The sequence below is a fragment of the Oncorhynchus gorbuscha genome, linkage group LG03, assembly GCF_021184085.1.
Source record: "Oncorhynchus gorbuscha isolate QuinsamMale2020 ecotype Even-year linkage group LG03, OgorEven_v1.0, whole genome shotgun sequence".
Lineage (NCBI taxonomy): Eukaryota > Metazoa > Chordata > Actinopteri > Salmoniformes > Salmonidae > Oncorhynchus > Oncorhynchus gorbuscha.
The window spans coordinates 53,175,999-53,198,961 of NC_060175.1; the positions used below are offsets into that span (position 1 = coordinate 53,175,999).

Consider the following 22,963-nt stretch of genomic DNA (forward strand, 5'->3'; position numbering starts at 1 on the left):
GCATGGCAACGCTGCGACTCGCACCGCATGTTTGTGTGCGTCTTGCGTGTGTGTTCACGTTAATGCTTCAATCTTGGCCTTGTGTTTTATCCTTGTGTGTGTGTTGGGCGTCGTGTGTGATTGTTTGTGTGTGGCGTGTGCATGCCGAAGCCGGGTCATTAATAGCTCTACGAGCGCGGTTCCATTCTGCTCAGTCTAGGAGTTGGGGAAGTGACTCATTCAGGCTGAAATTAAATGCTCTGACGTTTGAGCAGGACAATCCCAGCATGCTCTGCAAACCCAACACTACTGGGCTCTGTTTGTCGTTTACAGTAAAGAAGAGGTAAACACAAGACTGGCCTCTGTGTGTAAATGACAGTGCAGATGGACAATAAGTAAGTGTAGGAGTGGGATCTAAAGGATGTGTGTTTTGAGGTAAAGAGGTATAAATGCAGAGGGTCTGTTGTACTGCACAGTTTGTAAACAAACGGAGAACAGGGGTTGACTAGGTCTCCTACGCAGTTACATGTGCTGCCAGACGAAGGCCTATAATGACATTTTTCCTACTGTTGGAGTTACTCTGCATCTCCATATTACTTCCTACATACTACTACTGCATTCGGACGAGATCTGTTTTATGGAGGAAGAGAGATAAGGCTGGCTGTGTGTGTGTGTGTGTGGCTTGCTGGCTGGGTGGGTAGAGCCGGGGTGCGTGTGTGTTGATGACTTCCCTAGGGCCTGGAGACAGGGGAAACAAGGTGTGATTAATTCCTTCCTACTTGGCCTCTGTGTGGGGGAGCATTCCCCTTAAAGAGCTGGAAGGACTGAAAGTATGGAGGACACACAGAATAGCAAGGCCCGGTTTCCTTCCCTTTTGCTCCACTCCCCAGATCAATAGCCTATTGGCAGGTGAATCTTTTTTTAAAGGGATTCTCTGGTACTTTTATATACTTTTTAACCCGTAGTTCTGAACGTAGCCAAAAGTGGTCCCTGAAAACTGCGTACTACGTCGCATATTTTTACGTTTTAGACATTTACCAGACACTCTGGTTCAAATAGCCTGGTTCAAATCCAGGCTATATTACATCCGGCTGTGATTGGGTGGTGCACAATTGGCTGGAGTAGGCCGTGACTGTAAATAATAATTTGTTCTTAACTGACTTGCCTGGTGAAATAACTATGTTCTTCCTCAATAAAGTAGCTATCAGCAAAGCCAGAACTAGTAAGGGAGGAAAACAAGTCAAGTGTGATGGTTAGTTCATGAAGGGAGAGTTAGGGGGGTGCTGTGAGATTATTAAAAATAGTCTTGGTAGATTTTCAGATGTTTTCAGAAGATGGGCAGGGACTCATCAAGATGGGCTGTCCTTCCCTCAGGGGGAAGCTGGTTGGGATGCCAGGAGGATAAAGAAGAGCTTGGACTGGGCAGGGCGGAATGGGAGGGCTAAGAGACCAGAGGTGGCAGAATGGAGTGCTTGGGTTGGGTTTATAGGGTTTGAGCATAGCCTGAAGGTAGGGAGAGGCAGTTCCGTAGGCAAGTACCATGGTCTTATACTGGATGTGTGCTTCGACTGGAAGCCAGTGGAGTGTGAGGAGGAGCGGGGTGATATGGAAGAATTTGAGAAGGTTTACAAATTCCTGGAACACTTCCTGTGTGAGGTAGGGCCATACTCTACGGATGTTGTAGAGCATGAACCACTGCTTTGATGTTTGCAGAGAGCGACAGGGTGTTGTCCAGGGTCATGCCAAGGTTATTTGCCCTCTGGGAGAGGGACAGTGTGGAGTTGTCAACCGTGATGGAGAGGTCTTTGAGTGGGAGAGTCTTCCCTGGGAGGAAGAGCAGCACCATCTTGTCGAGGTTGAGCTTGAGGTGGTGTGCTGACATCAAAGCTGAGATATTTGCCAGGCATGCAGAGATGCGTGTCGCCACCTTGGTGTCAGAAGCAGGGAAGGTGAAAAGTAGTTCAGCGTCATCCGCATAGCAATGATAGGAGAGACCATGTGAGGATATGACGAAGCCGGGTGACTTGGTGTATGGAGAGAAGAGGAGAGGGCCTAGAACCGAGCCCTGGGGGACACCAGTCGTGAGAGTATGTGGTGCTGACACAGATCCTCTCCATGACACCTGGTAGGAGCGGCCTGCCAGGTAGGATGCAGATACCTGGAGAGTGGTTGCAGTGAGATTAGTAGGCAAACAACCTCTAGTAAAGATTGAGTGGGAGGGGACTAGAAAAAGATGAGGTCAGAAGAGGCAAGCACGGGAAGAGAGAGTTGGAAATAAATTAATTGAAGGCAGATATCGGAAGGTTGAAGCCCCAAGTATGAAGAGGGGTGCGCTATCGTCAGGAAATTAGCTTATCAAGGTGTCAAGCTCATTGAGGAACTCTATAAGGGCACCTGGTGGGCAATAGTTGACAACAATGTTAAGCTTGAGTGGATAAGTGACAGTGACTGCATTGAATTCAAATGAGGAGATGGACTGGTGAGAGAGGAAGAAAAGAGAAGATCTCCACTTTGGAGAAATTTTTAGGCAGGTGCCACCACCGTGGCGACCAGATGCTCTTGGACTATTAGAGAAAACTTATTCAGATGAAGAAAGAGCAGCTGGATCAGCAGTGTTCTCTGGGGTGATCCATGTCTCTGACAGGGCCAAAAGGTCAAGGGACTGAAGGGCATTATAGGCTGAGATGAACTTGGCGTTCAAACGCTGCCTGAGACTAAGAATTGCACATGGGTTGGGCATGCAGGGTACACTAAATTAGAAGGGTTGCAGCCAAGGAGTTGGGAGTGTCTGTAAAGCCGACATGGAGAGGAGCGAACTGGCATAGAAAACATACACAAAAACATGCACCTTTGGAACGGTCGTTAAGACACTAACAGCTTACAGACGGTGGGCAATTAAGGTCACAACTATGAAAACTTAGGACTCTAAAGTGGCCTTTCTAGTGACTCTGAAAAACACTAAAAGAAAGATGCCCAGAGTCCCTGCTCATCTGTGTGAACGTGCCTTAGGCATGCTGCAAGGAAGCACGAGGATTACAGATGTGGCCAGGGCAATAAATTGCAATGTCCGTACTGTGAGATAACGTAGATAGCGCTACAGGGAGACAGGATGGACAGCTGATCGTCCTCGCAGTGGCAGACCATGTGTAACAACACCTGCACAGGTTCGGTACATCCAAACATCACAGCTGCGGGACAGGTACAGGATGGCAACATCAACTGCCCGAGTTACATCAGGAACACACAATCCCTCCATCAGTGCTCAGACTGTCCCAATAGACTGAGAGAGGCTGGACTGAGGGCTTGTAGGCCTGTTGTAAGGCAGGTCCTCACCAGACATCACCGGCAACAACGTCGCCTATGGGCACAAACCCACCGTCGCTGGACCAGACAGGACTGGCAAAAGGTGCTCTTCGCTGACGAGTCGCGGTTTTGTCTCACCAGGGGTGATGGTCGGATTTGCGTTTATCGTCGAAGGAATGAGCGTTACACCGAGGCCTGTACTCTGGAGCGGGATTGATTTGGTGGTGTTGGGTCCGTCATGGACTACGGCGGTGTGTCACAGCATCATTGGACTGAGCTTGTTGTCATTGCAGGCAATCTCAACGCTGTGCGTTACAGGGAAGACATCCTCCTCCGTCATGTGGTACCCTTCCTGCGGGCTCATCCTGACATAACCCTTCAGCATGACAATGCCACCAGCCATAATGCTCATTCTGTGCGTGATTTTCTGCAAGACAGGAATGTCAGTGTTCTGCCATGGCCAGCGATGAGTCCGGATCTCAATCCCATTGTGCACGTCTGGGACCTGTTGGATTGGAGGGTGAGGGCTTGGGCCATTCCCCCAGAAATGTCTGGGAACTTGCAGGTGCCTTGGTGGAAGACTGGGGTAACATCTCACAGCAAGAACTGGCAAATCTGGTGCAGTTCATGAGGAGGTAATGCACTGCAGTACTTAACGCAGCTGGTGGCCACACCAGAGACTGACTGCTACTTTTGTTTAGGGACACATTATTCCATTTCTGTTAGTCACATGTCTGTGGAACTTGTTCAGTTTATGTCTCAGTTGTTGAATCTTGATATAAATATGTACACATGTTAAGTTTGCTGAAAATTAACGTAGTTGACAGTGAGATGACATTTCTTTTTTTGCTGAGTTTAGTTGCCAAAGCTACAAAAGAACAAAAAGGTTCATCTGAAATGAACTAGATACGATATTCAAGTGAGAGAGTGGCACTTCCTCTCTTTTTGTCCTCGAATAACTCGTCAGAACCGTCTTTGTTTCGGCGACGAGACCGCTGTTGACACGAGACACGACTGCCGCTTACAGCTGCCGCTAAGAAAACAGGGGAGACTGAAGTACTAACACTAATTGCTAATTGCCTTGCCAAGGTGAAGAATACACCTCCTGATACTAATTACCGATTGCCTAGAAGAGGAGAAACCACTCCCTCTCCAATACAGCACTGATTACGAAAACAACAGTTACCCTGCCACTTAAACCTGGCTGATGTGTCAAAATGATCTGCAAGTTCACTCACCAATTAGGCTACTGGGAAGACAGGCGGCGCTTAAAGTAGATGGCCCTAGCTAGCAAAAAAAACAACAGTCTAACAGATGAAAACATAAATAATATTGCTCACTCCTGGAGCTGTCAGGAGTCCTCTAGCTATAGAATGGAGCTGATATGTACTGTGGGTGCATCAGGTGCATCTTGCTAGCTGTCACTCACATGACGAAGGGCTGAAACTCATTGGTTGAACTCAAATGCTAGGGGGCTGGCCCACGTGGAAGTGGCGCTGCTCAGCTTCCAAGAAAAAAAAACAGTTGCATTCAAAAAGGGATTTTGAGACTAATTAAGGTAAGACAGTAATTCTGCATGTATGCATTACATTAACACATCCAACACAAAGCGGGAGGTTTAAGAAAATACTTAGTAGTCGCCAAAGTTCCGGAGAATGTCTTTAAGAGGGCCTAACTGTCCTATGAGAAGGAGCAGGTTGGGGCACAGAGGCCCGGCCCGTGTCTGCCTCCTAGCCTCTAGAGCAGGGGTATTCAACTCTTAGCCTACGAGGTTCGGAGCCTGCTGGTTTTATGTTCCACCTGATAATGAATTGCACCCACCTGGTGTCCCAAGTCTAAATCAGTCCCTGATTATAGGGGAGAAATGAAAAAAAAACGCAGTGGAACTGGCTTTGTGGTCCAGAGCTGAGTTTGAGGGTTCTAGAGGATCAATGGGACTTGAGGCCATTGATCTGTGTGTTTTCACCCAGCTTATCCTTTAGCCCGGATCGATCGTCACTAATAAAGAGTGGATTCGCTATAAGCATGTCAGCGGTCTGTACAATGAGATCCAGGCCCTGGGGTGACTAACCCTAGAATCTGGTACACCCATGTGACTTGACAAAGGGATAAAAGAGACAGAAAAGGCAAAGGACTCCCCACTGGTCAACACAAGACCATTGTGTTGTTGGCCCTTCAGTTTGCTCCACACTGAACCAATAGCTCAGGAGAAAGTGGGTTCTTATACCACTAATGGTCAGGCCATGGCATAGTTGAGTTGCAAAAATGAATAGGAAATACAGTCAAGACGTTGACAAGGTTATCAATAATGATTTTTTATTGAAATAATCATTGTGTCCTTCAAACTTTGGGTTCGTCAAAGAATCCTACATTTGCAGAAATTACAGCCTTGCTGACCTTTAGCATTCTAGTTGTCCATTTGTTGAGGTAATCTGAAGAGATTTCACCCCCATGCTTCCTGAAGCACCTCCCACACGTTGGATTGGCTTGATGGGCACTTCTTATGTATCATACGGTCAAGCTGCTCCCACAACAGCTCAATAGGTTAGAGATCCGGTGACTGTGCTGATCACTCCATTATAGACAGAAACCCAGCTGACTGCTTCTTCCCTATATAGTTATTGCATAGTTTGGAGCTGTGCTTTGTGTCATTGTCCTGTTGTAGGAGGAAATTGGCTCCAATTAAGCGCCGTCCAAAATGGAGTGATAGCCTTCCTTCTTCAAGATCCCTTTTACCCTGTACAAATCTCCCTCTTTACCACCATCTAAGCACCCCCAGGCCATCACATTGCCTCCACCATGCTTCACAGATGCCGTCGAACACTACTCTAGCATCTTTTCATTTTTTCTATATCTCACAAATGTTCTTCTTTGTGATCCGTACACCTCAAACTTATATTCGTCTGTCCATAGCACATTTTTCCAATCTTCCTTTGTCCAGTGTCTGTGTTCTTTTGCCCATCTTAATCTTTTCTTTTTATTGGACAGTCTGAGATATGGCTTTTTCTTTGCAACTCTGCCTAGAAGGCCAGCATCCCAGAGTCGCCTCTTCACTGTTGACGTTGAGACTAGTGTTTTGTGGGTGCTATTTAATGAAGCTGCCAGTTGAGGACTTATGAGGCGTCTGTTTCTCAAAGTAGACACTGTAATGTACTTGTCCTCTTGCTCAGTTGTGCACCGGGGCCTCCCACTCCTCATTCTATTCTGGATAGAGACAGTTTGTGCTGTTCTGTGAAGGGAGTAGTACACAGCATTGTACGAGATCTTCAGTTTCTTGACAATTTCTCGCATGGACTGGCTTTCATTTCTCAGAACAAGAATAGACTGACGAGTTTCATAAGAACGTTCTTTGTTTCTGGCCATTTTGAGCCTGTAATCAAACCCACAAATGCTGATGCTCCAGATACTCAACTAGTCTAAAGAAGGTCAGTTGTATTGCTTCTTTAATCAGGACAACAGTTTTCAGCTGTGCTAACATAATTGCAAAATGGTTTTCTAATGATCAATTAGTCTTTTAAAATGATAAACTTGGATTAGCTAACACAACGTGCCATTGGAACACAGGATAGATACTCCATTAAAGATCAGCTGTTTCCAGCTACAATAGTCATTTACAACATTAACAATGTCTACACTGTATTTCTGATCATTTTGATGTTATTGTAATGGTCAAAATATGTGCTTTTCTTTCAAAAACAAAGCCATTTCTAAGTGACCCCAAACTTTTGAACGGTAGTGTATATATTTGAAATGCTCTGTACATTAGCCTATATGATATCTCCACTGGTGTGGAAGGAAATACTTTGAAGTACTATTTAAGTCATTGTCTAGGTTATCTGTACTTTACTCTTCTATTCATATTTTTGACAACTTTTACTCCACTACATTCCTGATGAAAACATCTACTTTTTACTCCCATCCACTTTCCCTGACACCCCAAAGGACTCGTCACATTTTGAATGCTCAGGCAGGGCAGCAATATCGTCCAATTCACTCAACTATCAATATAATGTGTTGTCATCCCTACTGCCTCTGATCTGGCGGACTCACTGAACACAAATACTTTCTTTTGTAAATGATGTCTGAGTGTTGGAGTGTGCCCTTGGCTGTCTGTAAAAATGTTTTTAAAATGGTGTAGTCTGGTTTGCTTAATATGAGAAATTAGCGGTATAGCATTTACTTTTAACTCTACCACTGTCTTTAAGTACATTTAAAACCAGATTATTTTAGACTTTGACTCAACTACTGCTTTAATGGGTGACTTTCACTTTTCCTTGAGTCATTTTCTATTAAATTATCTGAACTTTCACTCAAGTGTGACAATTGAGTATTTTTCCCACCCCTGGGTATCTACCTGTGACATCATTCTCCCTCCAGTCCATAGGCTCCCCTGTAAGGATGTCGTCATGGTGAAGCTGTATACTTTAAACCCTCTCCACATGTCAGCTCTCTATGTGATGGATATGTTGCAACGACTCGCAATTAGTGGTTATGAATGGCAGTTGCGTTCATCTTGCTCTCCTTCGACCCCGTGGGCCAGGTGCTTTAGGATCACGTTGGGTACGTTTGAAAGGAAGGAGAAATCAGGACTGCTGTGAGTCAGCAGAAATATTCTATGTATAGGTGTGTGACTCATTCATCGCTTACTCAATGGCTGTTTATATTGGTATAATTCATATTATGATGGGAAATGTGCTGATTTGAATACATCATCAGAGTATCAATTAAGACTGGTGTCCCATTGGGAATAATGAATCAGTCCCCAGCATGTCTCCCTGTTACTGTCTGACTGGATCAGACTAGTGTGAGTTAAAAGCTCTAGACAAGGGGGAGTGAGTGAGCTACCTGGTCAGTCTAACATCAAATATAGTCCATTAAAGGCTTGCTAAACAAACCCATATTTAGCTGATACATTGTTGCATGGCAGATGACAGCAATAGGTCCTCACTCCTACATTCAGGGACGATTTTTATCTCTGACTGAGTTGTGTCTTCATGGCTACCGGTCATTGATTGACAGAGCTGCTGCACAGCACAGGAACCCTGTGGAGAGCTGGCTGTTTGCTTCTGTAAGGAGAGTGCACTTGCATGTCCCCCAATGATCAACTGAACAAAGATCAACAGAGGAAGGAGGAAACACCCGGTCACACCACATCCAGAGATGAGCAGAGAGATACAGATCACCTGGGAACTGCCACAGGGACAGGATGTCTTCAACCTTTCCTTTGATTGGGAGATGGACAGGCAGACGGACAGACAGACAGACAGACAGACAGACAGACAGACAGACAGACAGACAGACAGACAGACAGACAGACAGACAGACAGACAGACAGACAGACAGACAGACAGACAGACAGACAGACAGACAGAGACAGACAGAACAGAACAGACAGACAGAACAGACAGACAGACAGACAGACAGACAGACAGACAGACAGACAGACAGACAGACAGACAGACAGACAGACAGACAGACAGACAGACAGACAGACAGACAGACAGACAGACAGACAGACAGACAGACAGAGACAGACAGACAGACAGACAGACAGACAGACAGACAGACAGACAGACAGACAGACAGAGACAGATGGACAGACAGACAGACAGACAGACAGACAGACAGACAGACAGTCTTCAGACAGACCTTTGACAGACAGACAGACAGACAGACAGAGACAGACAGACAGACAGACAGACAGACAGACAGACAGACAGACAGACAGACAGACAGACAGACAGACAGACAGACAGACAGACAGACAGACAGACAGACAGACAGACAGACACAGACAGACAGACAGACAGACAGAGACAGACAGACAGACAGACAGACAGACAGACAGACAGACAGACAGACAGACAGACAGACAGACAGACAGACAGACAGACAGACAGACAGACAGACAGACAGACAGACAGACAGACAGACAGACAGACAGACAGACAGACAGACAGACAGACAGACAGAAGAGGACAGAACAAAACACAGACAGACAGACAGACAGACAGACAGACAGACAGACAGACAGACAGACAGACAGACAGACAGACAGACAGACAGACAGACAGACAGACAGACAGACAGACAGACAGACAGAACAGACAGACAGACACAACAGAGACAGACAGACAGACAGAACAGAGACACAGACAGACAGACAGACAGACAGACAGACAGACAGACAGACAGACAGAACAAGACAGAACAGGACAGAACAGGACAGACAGACAGACAGACAGACAGACAGACAGACAGACAGACAGACAGACAGACAGACAGACAGACAGACAGACAGACAGACAGACAGACAGACAGACAGACAGACAGGGTCTGGGTGGGCATCTGTCCGCGGTGGCGGCTCTGGCTCTGGCGCGGGACGTGGACCCCACTCCATCAAGGTCTTGGCCCACTTAAATGGCACCTTTGGAGCAGCGACCCTCGCCGCCGACCTCGGACTGGGGACCCATGCAGCGGGCCCTGAATAGACGGGAGACTCCGGCATCGCCGGACAGGCGGGAGTCTCTGGCATCACCGGCGTGAAGGATGACTCCGGCAGCACTGGAGTGAAGGGCGACTCCGGCTGGGTCGGAGTGAAGGGCGACTCCGGCAGCGCCAGCATGAAGGTCGACTCTGGCAGCGCCGGAGTGAATGGCGGCTCCGGCAGCTCCTGACTGATGGGCGGCTCCGGCAGCTCCTGACTGACGGGCGGCTCTGGCAGCTCCTGAGTGACGGACGGCTCTGGACAGGAGGGAGGCTCTGAAAGCGCTGGTCAGGAGGGAGTCTCCGGAAGCGCTGGACAGGCGGGAGCACCTGGAGGGAGGAGACGGAGAGACCTGTCCAGCGTGGGGCTGTGTGGGGTTGCCACAGGAGGCCTGGTGCATGGAGGAGGCACCGGATGGACCAGAATGTTGAGGCGCACTGGAGGTCTCGAGCACCGAGCCTGCACAACCTGTCCCGGCTGGATACACCCCGTAGCTGAGCTGGCGAACCGGGGACACCGTGTGTAGGGCTGGTGCCATATAACCCGGACCGAGGAGACGCACTGGAGACCAGATGCGCTGAGCCGGCTTCATTCCTCCTGGCTCGATGCCCACTCTAGCCCAGCAGATACGAGGAGCTGCGATGTAGCACACTGGGCTATGCGTGCGCACTGGGGACACCGTGCGCCTCACTGCATAACACGGTGCCTGCCCGGTCTATCTCTCTCCATGGTAAGCACGGGGAGTTGGCTCAGGTCTCCTACCTGACTTAGCCACTTAGCCGTGCTAACTCCTCATATCGCCGGCGATATTCCGGCGATATTCCCCAGCCTGTGTCCAGGGTCCCTTACTGTCCAAAATCTCCTCTGTCCAGAACCCTCTGCTCCTGGTTACCACGCTGCTTGGTCCGGTTGTGGTGGGTAATTCTGTATCGATTTTCTTCTTCCTCTGATGAGGAGTATGAAATATCGGACCAATGCGCAGCGTGGTAAGTGTCCATAATATATTTATTAAACTGAACACAGAATACAAAAAAAACAAGAAAAATAAATGAAAACCGAAACAGTTCTGTATGGAAAACGCAGACACAGAAAACAACTACCCACAACAGAGACAACGATTGACAGCTGCCTCTGATTGGGAACCATACCAGGCCAAACACATAGAAAAACAAAATAGAACAAAACATACAATACCCACCCACATCACACCCTGACCAAACTAAAAATAGAAACATACAAAGCAATCTACGGTCAGGGCGTGACAAGAAGTTTACATAAGCTCAATTAGTATTTCAAGCATTGCCTTTAAATTGTTTAACTTGTTTCAAATGTTTCGGGTAGCCCTCCACAAGCTTCCCACGATATGTTGGGTGAATTTGTCCCATTCCACCTGACAGAGCTGGTGTAACTGAGTCAGGCTTGTAGACCTCCTTGCTCGCACACGCTTTTTCAGTTCTGCCCATTAATTATCTATAGGATTGAGGTCAGGGCTTTGTGATGGCCACTCCAATACCTTGACTTTGTTGTCTTTAAGCCATTTTTCCGCAACTTTGGAAGTATGCTTGGGGTCATTGTCCATTTGGAAGACCCATTTGCGACCAAGATCTAACTTCCTGACTGATGTCTTGAGATGTTGCTTTAATATTTCCACATACTTTCCCTTCCTCGTGATGCCATCTATTTTGTGAAGTGCACCTGTCCCTCCTGCAGCAAAGCACCCCCACAACATTATGCTGCCACCCCCGTGCTTCACGGCTGGGATGGTGTTCTTCGGCTTGCAAGCCTCCCACTTCTTCCTCCAAACATATTGATGGTCATTATGGTCAAACAGTTCTGTTTTTGTTTCATCAGACCAGAGGACATTTCTCCAAAATGTATGACCTTTGTCCCCATGTGCAGTTGCAAACCATAGTCTGGCTTTTTGATGGTGGTTTTAGAGCAATGGCTTCTTCCTTTCTGAGCGGCTTTTCAGGTTGTGTCGATATAGGGCTCATTTTAATGTGGATACAAATAATTTTGTACCTGTTTCCTCCAGCATCTTCACAAGGTCCTTTGCTGTCGTTCTGGGATTGATTTGCACTTTTCGCACCAAAGTACGTTCATCTCTAGGAGACAGAATGCGTCTCCTTCCTGAGCGGTATGACGACTGTGTGGTGCCATGGTGTTTATACTTGAACCAGACTTCTGGAGGCCTACAATTTTTTTTCTGAGGTCTTGGCTGATCTCTTTTGATTTTCCCATGATGTCAAGCAAAGAGGCACTGAGTTTGAAGGTAGGCCTTGAAATACATCCACAGGTACACCTCCAATTGACTCAAATGATGTCAATTAGCCTAACAGAAGCTTCGGAAGCCATGACATCATTTTCTGGAATTTTCGAAGCTGTTTAAAGGCACAGTCAATTGATTGTATGTAAACTTCTGACCCACTGGAATTGTGATACAGTGAATAATAAGTGAAATAATCTGTCTGTTAACAATTGTTGGAGAAAATGTGTCATGCACAAAGTAGATGTCCTAACCGACTTCCCAAAACTATAGTGTGTTAACAAGTCATTTGTGGAGTGGTTGAAAAACAAGTTTTAACAGCACAAAAACATCCTATGGCATACTTCATTAGCATCGAATAGCCCCTGCGATATGCAACTTTTCAGGGAAGTTTGGAACCAATATACACAGGCAGTTAGGAAAGCAAAGGCTAGCTTTTTCAACAGAAACGTGCATCCTGTAGCGCACACTCCAAAAAGTTCTGGGCCACTGTAAAGTCCATGGAGAATAAGAGCACCTCCTCCCAGCTGCCCACTGCAATGAGGGTAGGAAACACTGTCACCACTGATAAATCCACGATAATTGAGAATTGGGAGATGGACAGACAGACAGACAGACAGACAGACAGACAGACAGACAGACAGACAGACAGACAGACAGACAGACAGACAGACAGACAGACAGACAGACAGACAGACAGACAGACAGACAGACAGACAGACAGACAGACAGACAGACAGACAGACAGACAGACAGACAGACCTGGCCTTGTAATAGGATGTGGAGCACCTGGATATGTCTGTTTCTATGGCCTTGTATTTTTACTGGGTCAGTAATCATGCAGCAGTATAATGTTGTGTTAAATATGTTAGGACACAAGGGAACACTGCAGTAACAGTGCTTTAGAGTTTGAGAACCAGGGAATAAATACTTGGGGTTGTTGGGGGTGCTTGTACAGTCTCCAATGACTCCTGTCCTTCACCACAACTATTACTAAAGACTTTGACTCCAACAAAGACAAGAACATTTCTCAAGTTAATGTATTACCCGTCTAGAGCCATGCCTGTTATTACCAACATAAAGCCTTGGTTCCTTTGTGCTCATAATCCTGCATGGTGAACAGGACAGAGAGCCTGACGCGCGCCCCCGTCTGTCGTGTTGGAATATTGGCGCGAATGTGTCGTCTTGTGTTCACGCCGTCGGTTTGTTACATTGGAGAGCGAGTGAGCGGAGTAAATGTGCAAGGCAGGGAGAGGGAGGAGTGCGCAAATAGCCACAGCAGCAGCGGTGGTAGCAGCTTCAATGCATCTGTGAGTCTTCGAATCCGCTGTCTTGACCTGCCAATCCTCTGTACGTTTCCGATTGAGATTTGACAGCGCGAGTTCTTGCTATCAACCGACACACTTTCCGGAGCTCAGCGTTTATTCTTAGTTCGGCTGTAAGAGATTATTCTCACTGCCCCATTCTATTTATCCCAGTTTCTTGAATATTTTATGGAAAATGGCGATCTGCGCTCAGTCCTACGGTATTTTATGTATGTTCTCAATCCAAACTGTCCTCATCATTAGCGTCTCTTCGCCGGCAACGGGGAGCCTCCGCTTCCCCCAACACTACACGTAAGTAGCCTACATTTAGGGAGATGGAAACGGGGTTACTGCTGAGATCTCAGAACTGGGACAGTTTGCCCAAACCGTGCGGTTTAGTAAAAGGTGCGATAGTCGCGTGATGCTAACGGGCTCTCTGATGTTGAAACAGAAACGCAGTTTCCGTCTCTGAATCATGCGTGAGCTACGTTACAGATATATCCGCGTGCACGAATGTTATTGTAGCAATGACAATTTAGCCATAGTCTAATCTACTGCTTCTGCCCTTCCAAATAGGGTCGATAATGGGATGTTGTTTACATGGATAGGTGCATGGGTTACTACTGGCTAGGCACACAGGTGCTCGCCATAATAACATGGGAGTTCAATTATTGATCATGGCTTGATTAGATAACATTTCTGCTCAATACAAATCACTTAGTATTTTTATTTTCTTCTGTGTTCATAACGGATAGTCAAACATGCTACAATGTTGACAAAAGCATTCAGAAGGCGCATAGGTGATGGCGGGGCTACTTCGATCTAACCAAGTCACAATGCTAATCCTTTAAAAAAAACTAAATCAAAGTAGCCTAACTATCAAGCTGATAGTACTGATTTTATTGCCACGCTACCGTAAAAAAAAAAAGATTTAGTCATTTTAAAGCAGCAAAATTCCATGACCCCCGTAACGGAGGTAGCCTATAACCGGAGGGAAAGTGCCCGCGAGGATGTCCAAATCTTGCACTCCGGTTGCGCCATGGCACTGCACGCGCATTTCACCAGGTGGGTGTGAAGGACAACGAACTCTTCCAGTTTTACGCATATATAGGCCTATATATCTCTCCTCGACCCTAATAGCTTGAAAACGTACGACCGGAATATTACAAAAATAAGTGTAGGTATATGTCCTATTAATTAGAATGGGGTTGACAGTTAGACTAGTCATTCAATTGTGTAAATAAAACATTTCTTAATTGACAGTATTGTATTGTAGGCAGCAATAGGCTATGTCGGAACCATATTAGGCACAACGATATGCATAAGGAAATCTGGCCTCAGCCTATATCTTATTAATAAGCATTATAGGGCCCGTTATACCCAACTCTATTTGAAATGTTATTCTAACATTTATTGCATTAGCCTATATATTGTTTTCTCATTTTGTGGTTCAATCAATGTGTAGCCTAAAACATGCTTGGAACTTTTTCTGCATCTCTTGTGTCAGTAAGGGTTGTCCGTTTCTGGAGCCTTACTGTTGCCTCAGCTATACCCCCCCCCCCTCCCCAAACAAACAACAGGATTGTATATCTGAGCTAATGCTCCGATTCCGACCCCTCCCCTCTCTCTCTCTAATTTGATATCTGTTTAATAAATCATTATTTGATATTAACATATATAATGTGTGCTATCTAATCACTGAATTGGATATCAATATATTATATAGGCCTAATCATGTAGGGTATTAGAAGTAGATATGGGTGAATTTGGGAACTTTCCTCCTCGGAAAGCATTTATTCTGCTCCTCTAATTCAGTACTCTATAATTCCACATATATTTCCTCCCCTTCCAATGCATCGTATGTAAAATAAGAAAACAATGCTTTGCGCTCTGGCTACACAATTACGCGCAGGAGGACGTCATTTTAATAGACTAATAAAAACATGTATAATTCACAAGCTCATGCTTTAGGCTACACCGCTCTTAGTTGGACATTAGTAGCCTATGATATATTAGGCTACTAACTGTGTATATGGGCAATTGTTATCTGGCGAGCCCTCCTTTTGGAGCTGCGAGCTGTATAGTGGACTGTTGCAGGATTTATGACGGCGATTCTCACAGAGACAACTGTGTGTCAAGATTTTCTCGACTAAGTGTTTTAGGCTATCCCGCCCAAATACATTGAAACATTTACTAATCATTATTGTCTTGTATGAATAGGCTAATAAGGCATGTGTAATAATATTTGTAATTTCTGAACTCTACGCATAGGCTACATTTAATTTCTTGACCGAGTCGAACACTATTTACATTTTACAAGGCCGCTAGTTGTTTGTATAAGAAACCAAGTTATTTTTTTCGAGACTATTAAGACTGTCAAGGTCAATCACAATTCGCTGCAGTTTTTACACAGACGTGCCAGGTAACTGGGGGGGGGGGGGTTGATGTAAACTGGAACTGAAGTAGTGCTAATGAAAAGAGAACTTGAGGTGAATATAGTGAACAACACCAAAGAGAAATGTACAATGTGACATTGGATTAAGTCAATCCAGAGAAAAGTGTGACACTCCGATGGATGGGTGTTGTCGCTGGTGTGTGTGTGTGTGTGTGTGTGTGTGTGTGTGTGTGTGTGTGTGTGTGTGTGTGTGTGTGCTGAACATCAGGTTATTGGCCAATTACAGTAGGCCTACTGTCCATTTGATGAAAAACAAATCATGTTGAAAAAAACTCTTTATCATTGGAGGTTGACTGGACTTTACACAATCATCTCGGGGTAAATTATGTTACACTTTATCTTGCAATATTGTGCATAAAATTATATGCAATTTCCACTCACACTTACTTTCATGAACGTATGAAAATAGTCCGAATATGGATGATTTTTCAATGTTTCACTTCACTAGAAATGACCTGGGTTTCGAGATCCATCGATTAAACATTGTGATGGAGCTTGAACGAAGAGCCATAGGATTGATAATGCACTCGTTTCATTTCGGCCTGAGATAGTCTTGGATGGCAGACCCAATGAATGTCTCAAACTCGCTGAACCACATGTGATGGAATTGTACGCCTACCTTTGGACCTATTCATGCACATATTATGAAACCTAATGAATTATCCTAGGCTCATACAAATAGTGATATTTTAAAATACACTTTTGGATTTAATACTAACAATACCGTAAGTTATTTTGAGTTGGCCACTACATTGATTTTGATTACTGCATTGTTGGGTTCAGAGCTGGCAAGAAAATCATTTCGCTGTACTTCTGCATGTGATATTAAAAAAGTTCAACTTTGAACTAAGACCCAAATGAAGGTCGACATTGGCTTAGCGTAAACATGAGATCAATCAGCCTTACCCTGAGATTCAGTAGGTCAGTCCAGCAATATTTACCGTGTAAAATGATAGTTCACCCCCAATGTTGCGTTTGTGTGTGTGTGTTTTAACGCACTATGCATATCTATACAACTTGGTTGTGTCTGTGTGTGTGTGTGTGTGTGTGTGTGTGTGTGTGTGTGTGTGTGTGTGTGTGTGTGTGTGTGTGTGTGTGTGTGTGTGTGTGTGTTTTAACGCACTATGCATATCTATACAACTTGGTTGTGTGTGTGTGTGTGTGTGTGTGTGTGTGTGTGTGTGTGTGTGTGTGTGTGTGTGTGTGTGTGTGTGTGTGTGTGTGTGTGTGTGTGTGTGTGTGTGTGTGTGTGTGTGTGTGTGTGTGTGTGTGTGTGTGTGTGTGTGTGTGTGTGTGTGTGTGTGTGTGTGTGTGTGTGTGTGTGTGTGTGTGTGTGTGTGTGTGTGTGTGTGTGTGTGTGTGTGTGTACTTGCATTTGTGTATAGGTGACTGTACACGAGTGAAGTTGTGTAAGGAGTGTGTCTAGCTTGGGGACAAGAGGTATTGTCACTAGCTGTTAGCATCACTGCATTCCGCTCCAGTGTGGTCTCACTTTAAGCCTGCGTTCACTTCATTGCCAGGTGACCTTTTCATAGTCGGCGAGCTTTCTCCAGCAAACCTGCCTCGTGCCATCATTTTAGAGGCAAGCCTCTTTTCCTCTCTTATTCTCTATATCCCCCTCATAAACACAGTCAAGACACATTATTCTATGTGGCTAACATTTGAACAAATGCTTTCTCTACACTCACAGATGCCTACTTCTTATCTGATTCCTGTCAGGGCTCCTGGTCACAGATATGATGTACTGTTAACTACACTCAGTGGTTCCAGGTCTCTCTGTCACTTCTTGGCAGACTGGTATTGGTTCATAGATCTGTCTTTTCTTTCAAAATAATCTGACATTTAACGCTGACATTTATTTTTCTTGCGGTATTATTAAGAGACAAATGGTTGTGCTGGTGATGTGAGTGTCTGGTGTGTCTGGAAGGAACGGCTGCGTGGCTCAGAGTCGGCTGCTACCGTCTTGTCAAAGCACAACCACAAAAACAAGGACAGAAGAAAGGGTACAGTTTCATGTTTGTAGATTTTTTTTTTTGTTGGTTTACTTTTCCTTAACATTTGTACATGACTTAGTTATTATTGCTATTATTATTATGATTCATTACTATTCTTTTCCCACGTATGTTAGTATAGTTATTTTTTATTTCTATCTGAGTGATGCCTGGGTGGGTAGGGACTCCACTCTTAAGTTGGTAACTCTTGCTGATCGAACAGCAGCTTGTGAACATCTTGATCCATTAAGTCATTTGCAGCCTTGGTGGGAGATATAAACTGATGAGCTCCAGGCGTTTGATCTCTTAATTCCAGACTTGGCTCCATCCACTGAGAGCGCCTCCTGCTTATTGTGCACTTCTGTCAGAAGTGAAGCTTTTTTATTACAGCCCTGCTGCTGATCGAGGCCCAGCCAAAAGAACACACGCTCACGCTCCGTCCAACCAGAACCCCAGGGATGAGTGGCGGCTGGACGGGATGTTGATGAATAAAACTGACATTAGGAGATTGAAAAAAAGACAGTGTGTCTATAGAAGGAAGGAGGGGAGTGAGTGACGGATGGAACAGAAAGACAGATAGATACAGGCAGACAGACAACACATACACACCGACCCCACACACAAACATACACACATCACAATGCAGTTATATACATCACTTGAGGGAAGGAAAATGACTTTAACAAGGGAAGGGAACTGACTTTCTTAAGCCCTCCCCAACTCATAATGTTTGTGATACGCTTGTATGTTAAAGTTACAGCTGTGTGTCTTTGTTCCCATCAGAATGATGCATTGGGCAGGCCGTATTGAGAAGGAGCTGGAGAAGACTCTGCAACTGGTCACTGGAGCCCAGCAGATGAAAGGGGTAAGTACTGGGAACTAAACATAATACCTGATCCCATGCACGACTGCAGTTAAACTGTCTCTCTCTCCCCCTGTCTCTCTCTTCCCCTCTCTCTCTCTCTGAAGCTAGGCTTACTATCGTATTGTTTGTGTGCCAAATGGAAGCGTAACACCAGCAGTGTGTCTATGTACTCTAGAGACTCCACGCATCTGGGCTCCTGCTTCCGTTCCTCTGTCATTGTGTGCGTGACACGAGAGCAGCAGATGGTTTGGCCGTGTTAGATTGACAGAGTTTCGTCATGTTTCTACACAGAGGCAGTGTGCATGTTCACTGGGCTTCCAGGTCTGGAAACGGGCCTGGATCTAATGCTTCATTATTGCTGTGTGGCTGACTGTGATGATTCAGCCAGCCACAATAGCGTCTACGGCTGCGGTGATGGTAATCGTTCCCATGGTGAGGGGGATGGCCGTGGTGTTAATATGGTAGTGTAATTGACGATAGCGAGTGTAGGCGACAGTTGGTGACAGTTGCTAGTTGTGGTTAAAGGGTTCAGGACAGTGTTTGGGCGGGCGGAGCAGTGATGATGGTTGTTGCCATGGCTGCGGTTAGCATGGGGATGTGTTGGTTGCTCTGACAATATCATTATTTGCGTTGTCTTCCAGAATAACACAGCATCACTATTTGGTCTGTCGCTATTTACTCACTGAAATACAGGCTTAAGCGTTCCTAGTTTGTGTCAATAGTTATTGAATAGCAATGTGTGTGGATTTGCATAAGCAAGTACAGCACGTCAATTAAAAGTGTATTCAATTGTGTTTGCACTGTCAGAAAGATTGACATTGAGTGAATGCTGTGGGAATAGTTAGTTCATCTAATAGTCTGTTCTGGTGTATACTAGTAGGTGGGTTGGCCTGAGTGTGTGTGAGTATGATGGTTGAAAGGTGCGTTTGTGAGTATGTTAGCATAGTGCGTTTGTGAGTATGTTGGCATAGTGTGTTTGTGAGTATGTTGGCATAGTGCGTTTGTGAGTATGTTAGCATAGTGCGTTTGTGAGTATGTTAGCATAGTGTGTTTGTGAGTATGTTAGCATAGTGTGTTTGTGACTATGTTAGCATAGTGCGTTTGTGAGTATGTTAGCATAGTGCGTTTGTGAGTATGTTAGCATAGTGCATTTGTGAGTATGTTAGCATAGTGCGTTTGTGAGTATGTTAGCATAGTGTGTTTGTGAGTATGTTAGCATAGTGCGTTTGTGAGTATGTTAGCATAGTGCATTTGTGTAGGCTAGGTTGTCCTGAGTGTGTGTGTGTGTTAGCCTAAAGGCTCCACTCTGTCTATTGACGTGCATGCATGTACAAGAGGGTAAACCTGACATGACCAGATCCAGGTAAGATACGCTAAATAGATGTGACTATACTTATGATGTGACATTTATACCAATATAGATGTTGTAATTATACTGAACAAAAAATATAAATGTAACCTGTAAAATGTTGGTCCCATGTTTCATGAGCTGAAATAAAAGATCCCAGAAATGTTTCATATGCACAAAAAGCTTACTTCTCTTAAATTATTTACCACAAATTTGTTTACATCCCTGTTAGTGAGCATTTATCCTTTGCCAAGATAATTCATCCACCTGACAGGTGTGGCATATCAAGAAGCTGATTAAACAGCATGATCATTACACAGGTGCACCTTGTGCTGGGGACAATCGAAGGCCTCTCGAAAATGTGCAGTTTTGTCACACAACACAATGCCACAGATGTCTCAAGGGAGCGTACAATTGGCATGCTGACTTCAGGAATGTCCACCAGAGCTGTTGCCAAATAATTGAATGTTAATTTAGCTAACATAAGCCTCCTCCAATGTAATTTTAGAGAATTTGGTAGTACGTCCAACCGGCCTCACAATTGCAGACCACGTGTAACCACGCCAGCCCATTATCTCCACATCTGGCTTCTTCACCTGGGGAATCGTCTGAGACCAGCCACCTGGACAGCTGATGAAACTGAGGAGTATTTCTATCTGTAATAAAGCCCTTTTGTGGGGCCTGGCTCCCCAGTGGGTGGGCCTGGATCCCCAGTGGGTGGGCCTGGATCCCCAGTGGGTGGGCGTGGCTCCCCAGTGTTGTGGGCCTGGCTCCCCAGTGGGTGGGCCTGGCTCCCCAGTGGGTGGGCCTGGCTCCCCAGTGGGTGGGCGTGGCTCCCCAGTGGGTGGGCGTGGATCCCCAGTGGGTGGGCCTGAATCTCCAGTGGGTGGGCCTGGCTCCCCAGTGGGTGGGCCTGGCTCCCCAGTGGGTGGGCCTGGCTCCCCAGTGGGTGGGCCTGGATCCCCAGTGGGTGGGCCTGGATCCCCAGTGGGTGGGCCTGGCTCCCCAGTGGGTGGGCCTGGATCCCCAGTGGGTGGGCCTGGATCCCCAGTGGGTGGGCCTGTGTGGCCCTCTGCAAAGACCTTTGCACCACCGACACTTCAGACACTGACTACACAGAGTCATCAACACGGTACATCCACCCCACATTTGTTGACCACTCCACACCCACTGTGGAACCGGCGTCTAGGAGAGTGGAGACAGGTGGTACAAGGGACACCAGCTTCCTGGACCCAAGGAACATGTCGGCAGACAGGGCAACCAGAGTTGCTCTAGACGTGCGCAACAACCTCAAGGACTACTTCCTCACACCAGCTGAACAAGTGTCTTTTCAGAATGCTGCTATCGCGCCCTCCAATACAAGTTAACATGTTGTGTGGTTTGGAAAACGGGCGCACATACACTACATGACAAAAAGTATGTGAACACCTGCTTGTCGAAACAGGGACAGGGGAGATGATGAATCAAGGGGAGATGATGAACCAAGGGGCGGTGACCCACCTGTAGATGGGCCGTCGGGGCTCAGCTCTGTCTCTGGGCTGTCCAAAACACCACCCCCTCCGACACCTACAAGTAGATGGCGAATACATTAGAATTCAAGCAAATCTGAAAACATCTCCATGGGCTCCTTTGAGTTAAAACACTTACTCAAATTAACTGATTTCATAAACATCTCAATCTAATTCCGCCTTTTATGACGGAAAATGTCATTGCAACACTGCGCTATACTCCGAACCCTCCGTCTCCGTAGTGTCTGGATTGGCCTTAACGTCTTGATCACACTCATTGAGCAAAATGGTGCAAAATGGTACGCAGCATCATCTGGATATGTTTGCATACATGTATTAACCACACAGAAAGCACTGCAACTGCCTCTGCTGCGCAATGCTGCAAGGCAAACGCAGCGTTTCATTGGAAACGAATGCACTTGTGGTGTACTGAAACGCAATGACGCTGTCGGTGTGAACGAGGCATAAGTAGTGTGTGCATTCGCGGTCGTGAGTTGGTGTGAAAGAACATTTATCACGGCCCCAAACAGGAGTCGTCACAGGGTGTGTTAAATGGCCCAGCGTGCCTAGAAAAGCCATTTTCTAAATGGATGCCTCTCTCTATACGTGTGTCTGATAGAAATCTTCCCAGGGCTATGCCGGCTGGTAACAAGATTGTCTCCCTTCGCGCTCCCTTCCTCTTCATGCGCAGTTTATTTTCAGAGTAAAAAAAAAAAAAAAAAGTCAGCAAATTATTATTTTGTTTGTCTTACGCTGAGCGAGTGAAGGGAGGAAGTTGAATTTAATGTGGTGTATTATGTTCCTCTTGGTTGAGATTTTGATGCCAGAGAGATTGTGGGTATTTAGCGAGAGAGAACGGGTAGAGGGGATGTGCTTGCTGAGAGAGAGAAGGAGCAGGGGAGATATTGGCGGTTTTGAAAGAAAAGGTGGAGGTTTAGAAAGACTGATGAATGAGAGAGAGGGTCATGGTTTTTACAACAGGAGTGTGTTTGTGTGCGGGGATGGATGGACCATTTGACAGCAGGAACAGATATTTGGAGAATGTGGGCACATTCACTGAGACGGAATTGGTCATGTATGATTTGGGAGTGAGAAGAGAGAGAGACAGAGAACATCCAATGGGGAAGGATGGATCTATCCTGTTTCTTTTCCTCATTATAATCCTCATTGCTGTGTTTGTGATCTGTTCTGAGAGAGGCTGCTGTGCTGTGGTGGACACTGGCATTCCTTTCATATCCTCAAAGCTTAGTCAGACCTGTTTGATAAGCATACAGTAGGATTACACCCACACACTGTCATCATGGGCTGGAGTACAGTAACTCTAGAGTTTATTGGAAACGCACGCACACGCACGCGCGCGCGCACGCACGCACGCACGCACGCACACACACACACACACACAGAGGTATGGCCATTTGTTCACCCCCTCTTCTAGAGAGAGAGCCTCTTAAATACTA

At 45.9% G+C, this 22,963-nt stretch overlaps 1 protein-coding gene across 2 annotated transcripts in view; it reads left to right on the top strand.

Annotated features, from left to right (window-relative positions):
• The first annotated feature begins 13,242 nt into the window (after positions 1-13,242).
• LOC124031552 (voltage-dependent calcium channel subunit alpha-2/delta-2-like) overlaps positions 13,243-22,963 on the top strand; it is a 302,484-nt gene continuing 292,763 nt past the window's right edge. Inside the window, exons 1-2 of one of the 2 annotated variants that reach the window (XM_046342944.1) lie at positions 13,243-13,651; positions 18,569-18,650. In XM_046342944.1, coding sequence (XP_046198900.1) covers positions 13,536-13,651; positions 18,569-18,650 — 198 coding nt within the window. In that variant the 5' untranslated portion in view covers positions 13,243-13,535. The remainder of the gene's footprint in view (positions 13,652-18,568; positions 18,651-22,963) is intronic. The other variant, XM_046342945.1, reaches the window with a different exon arrangement.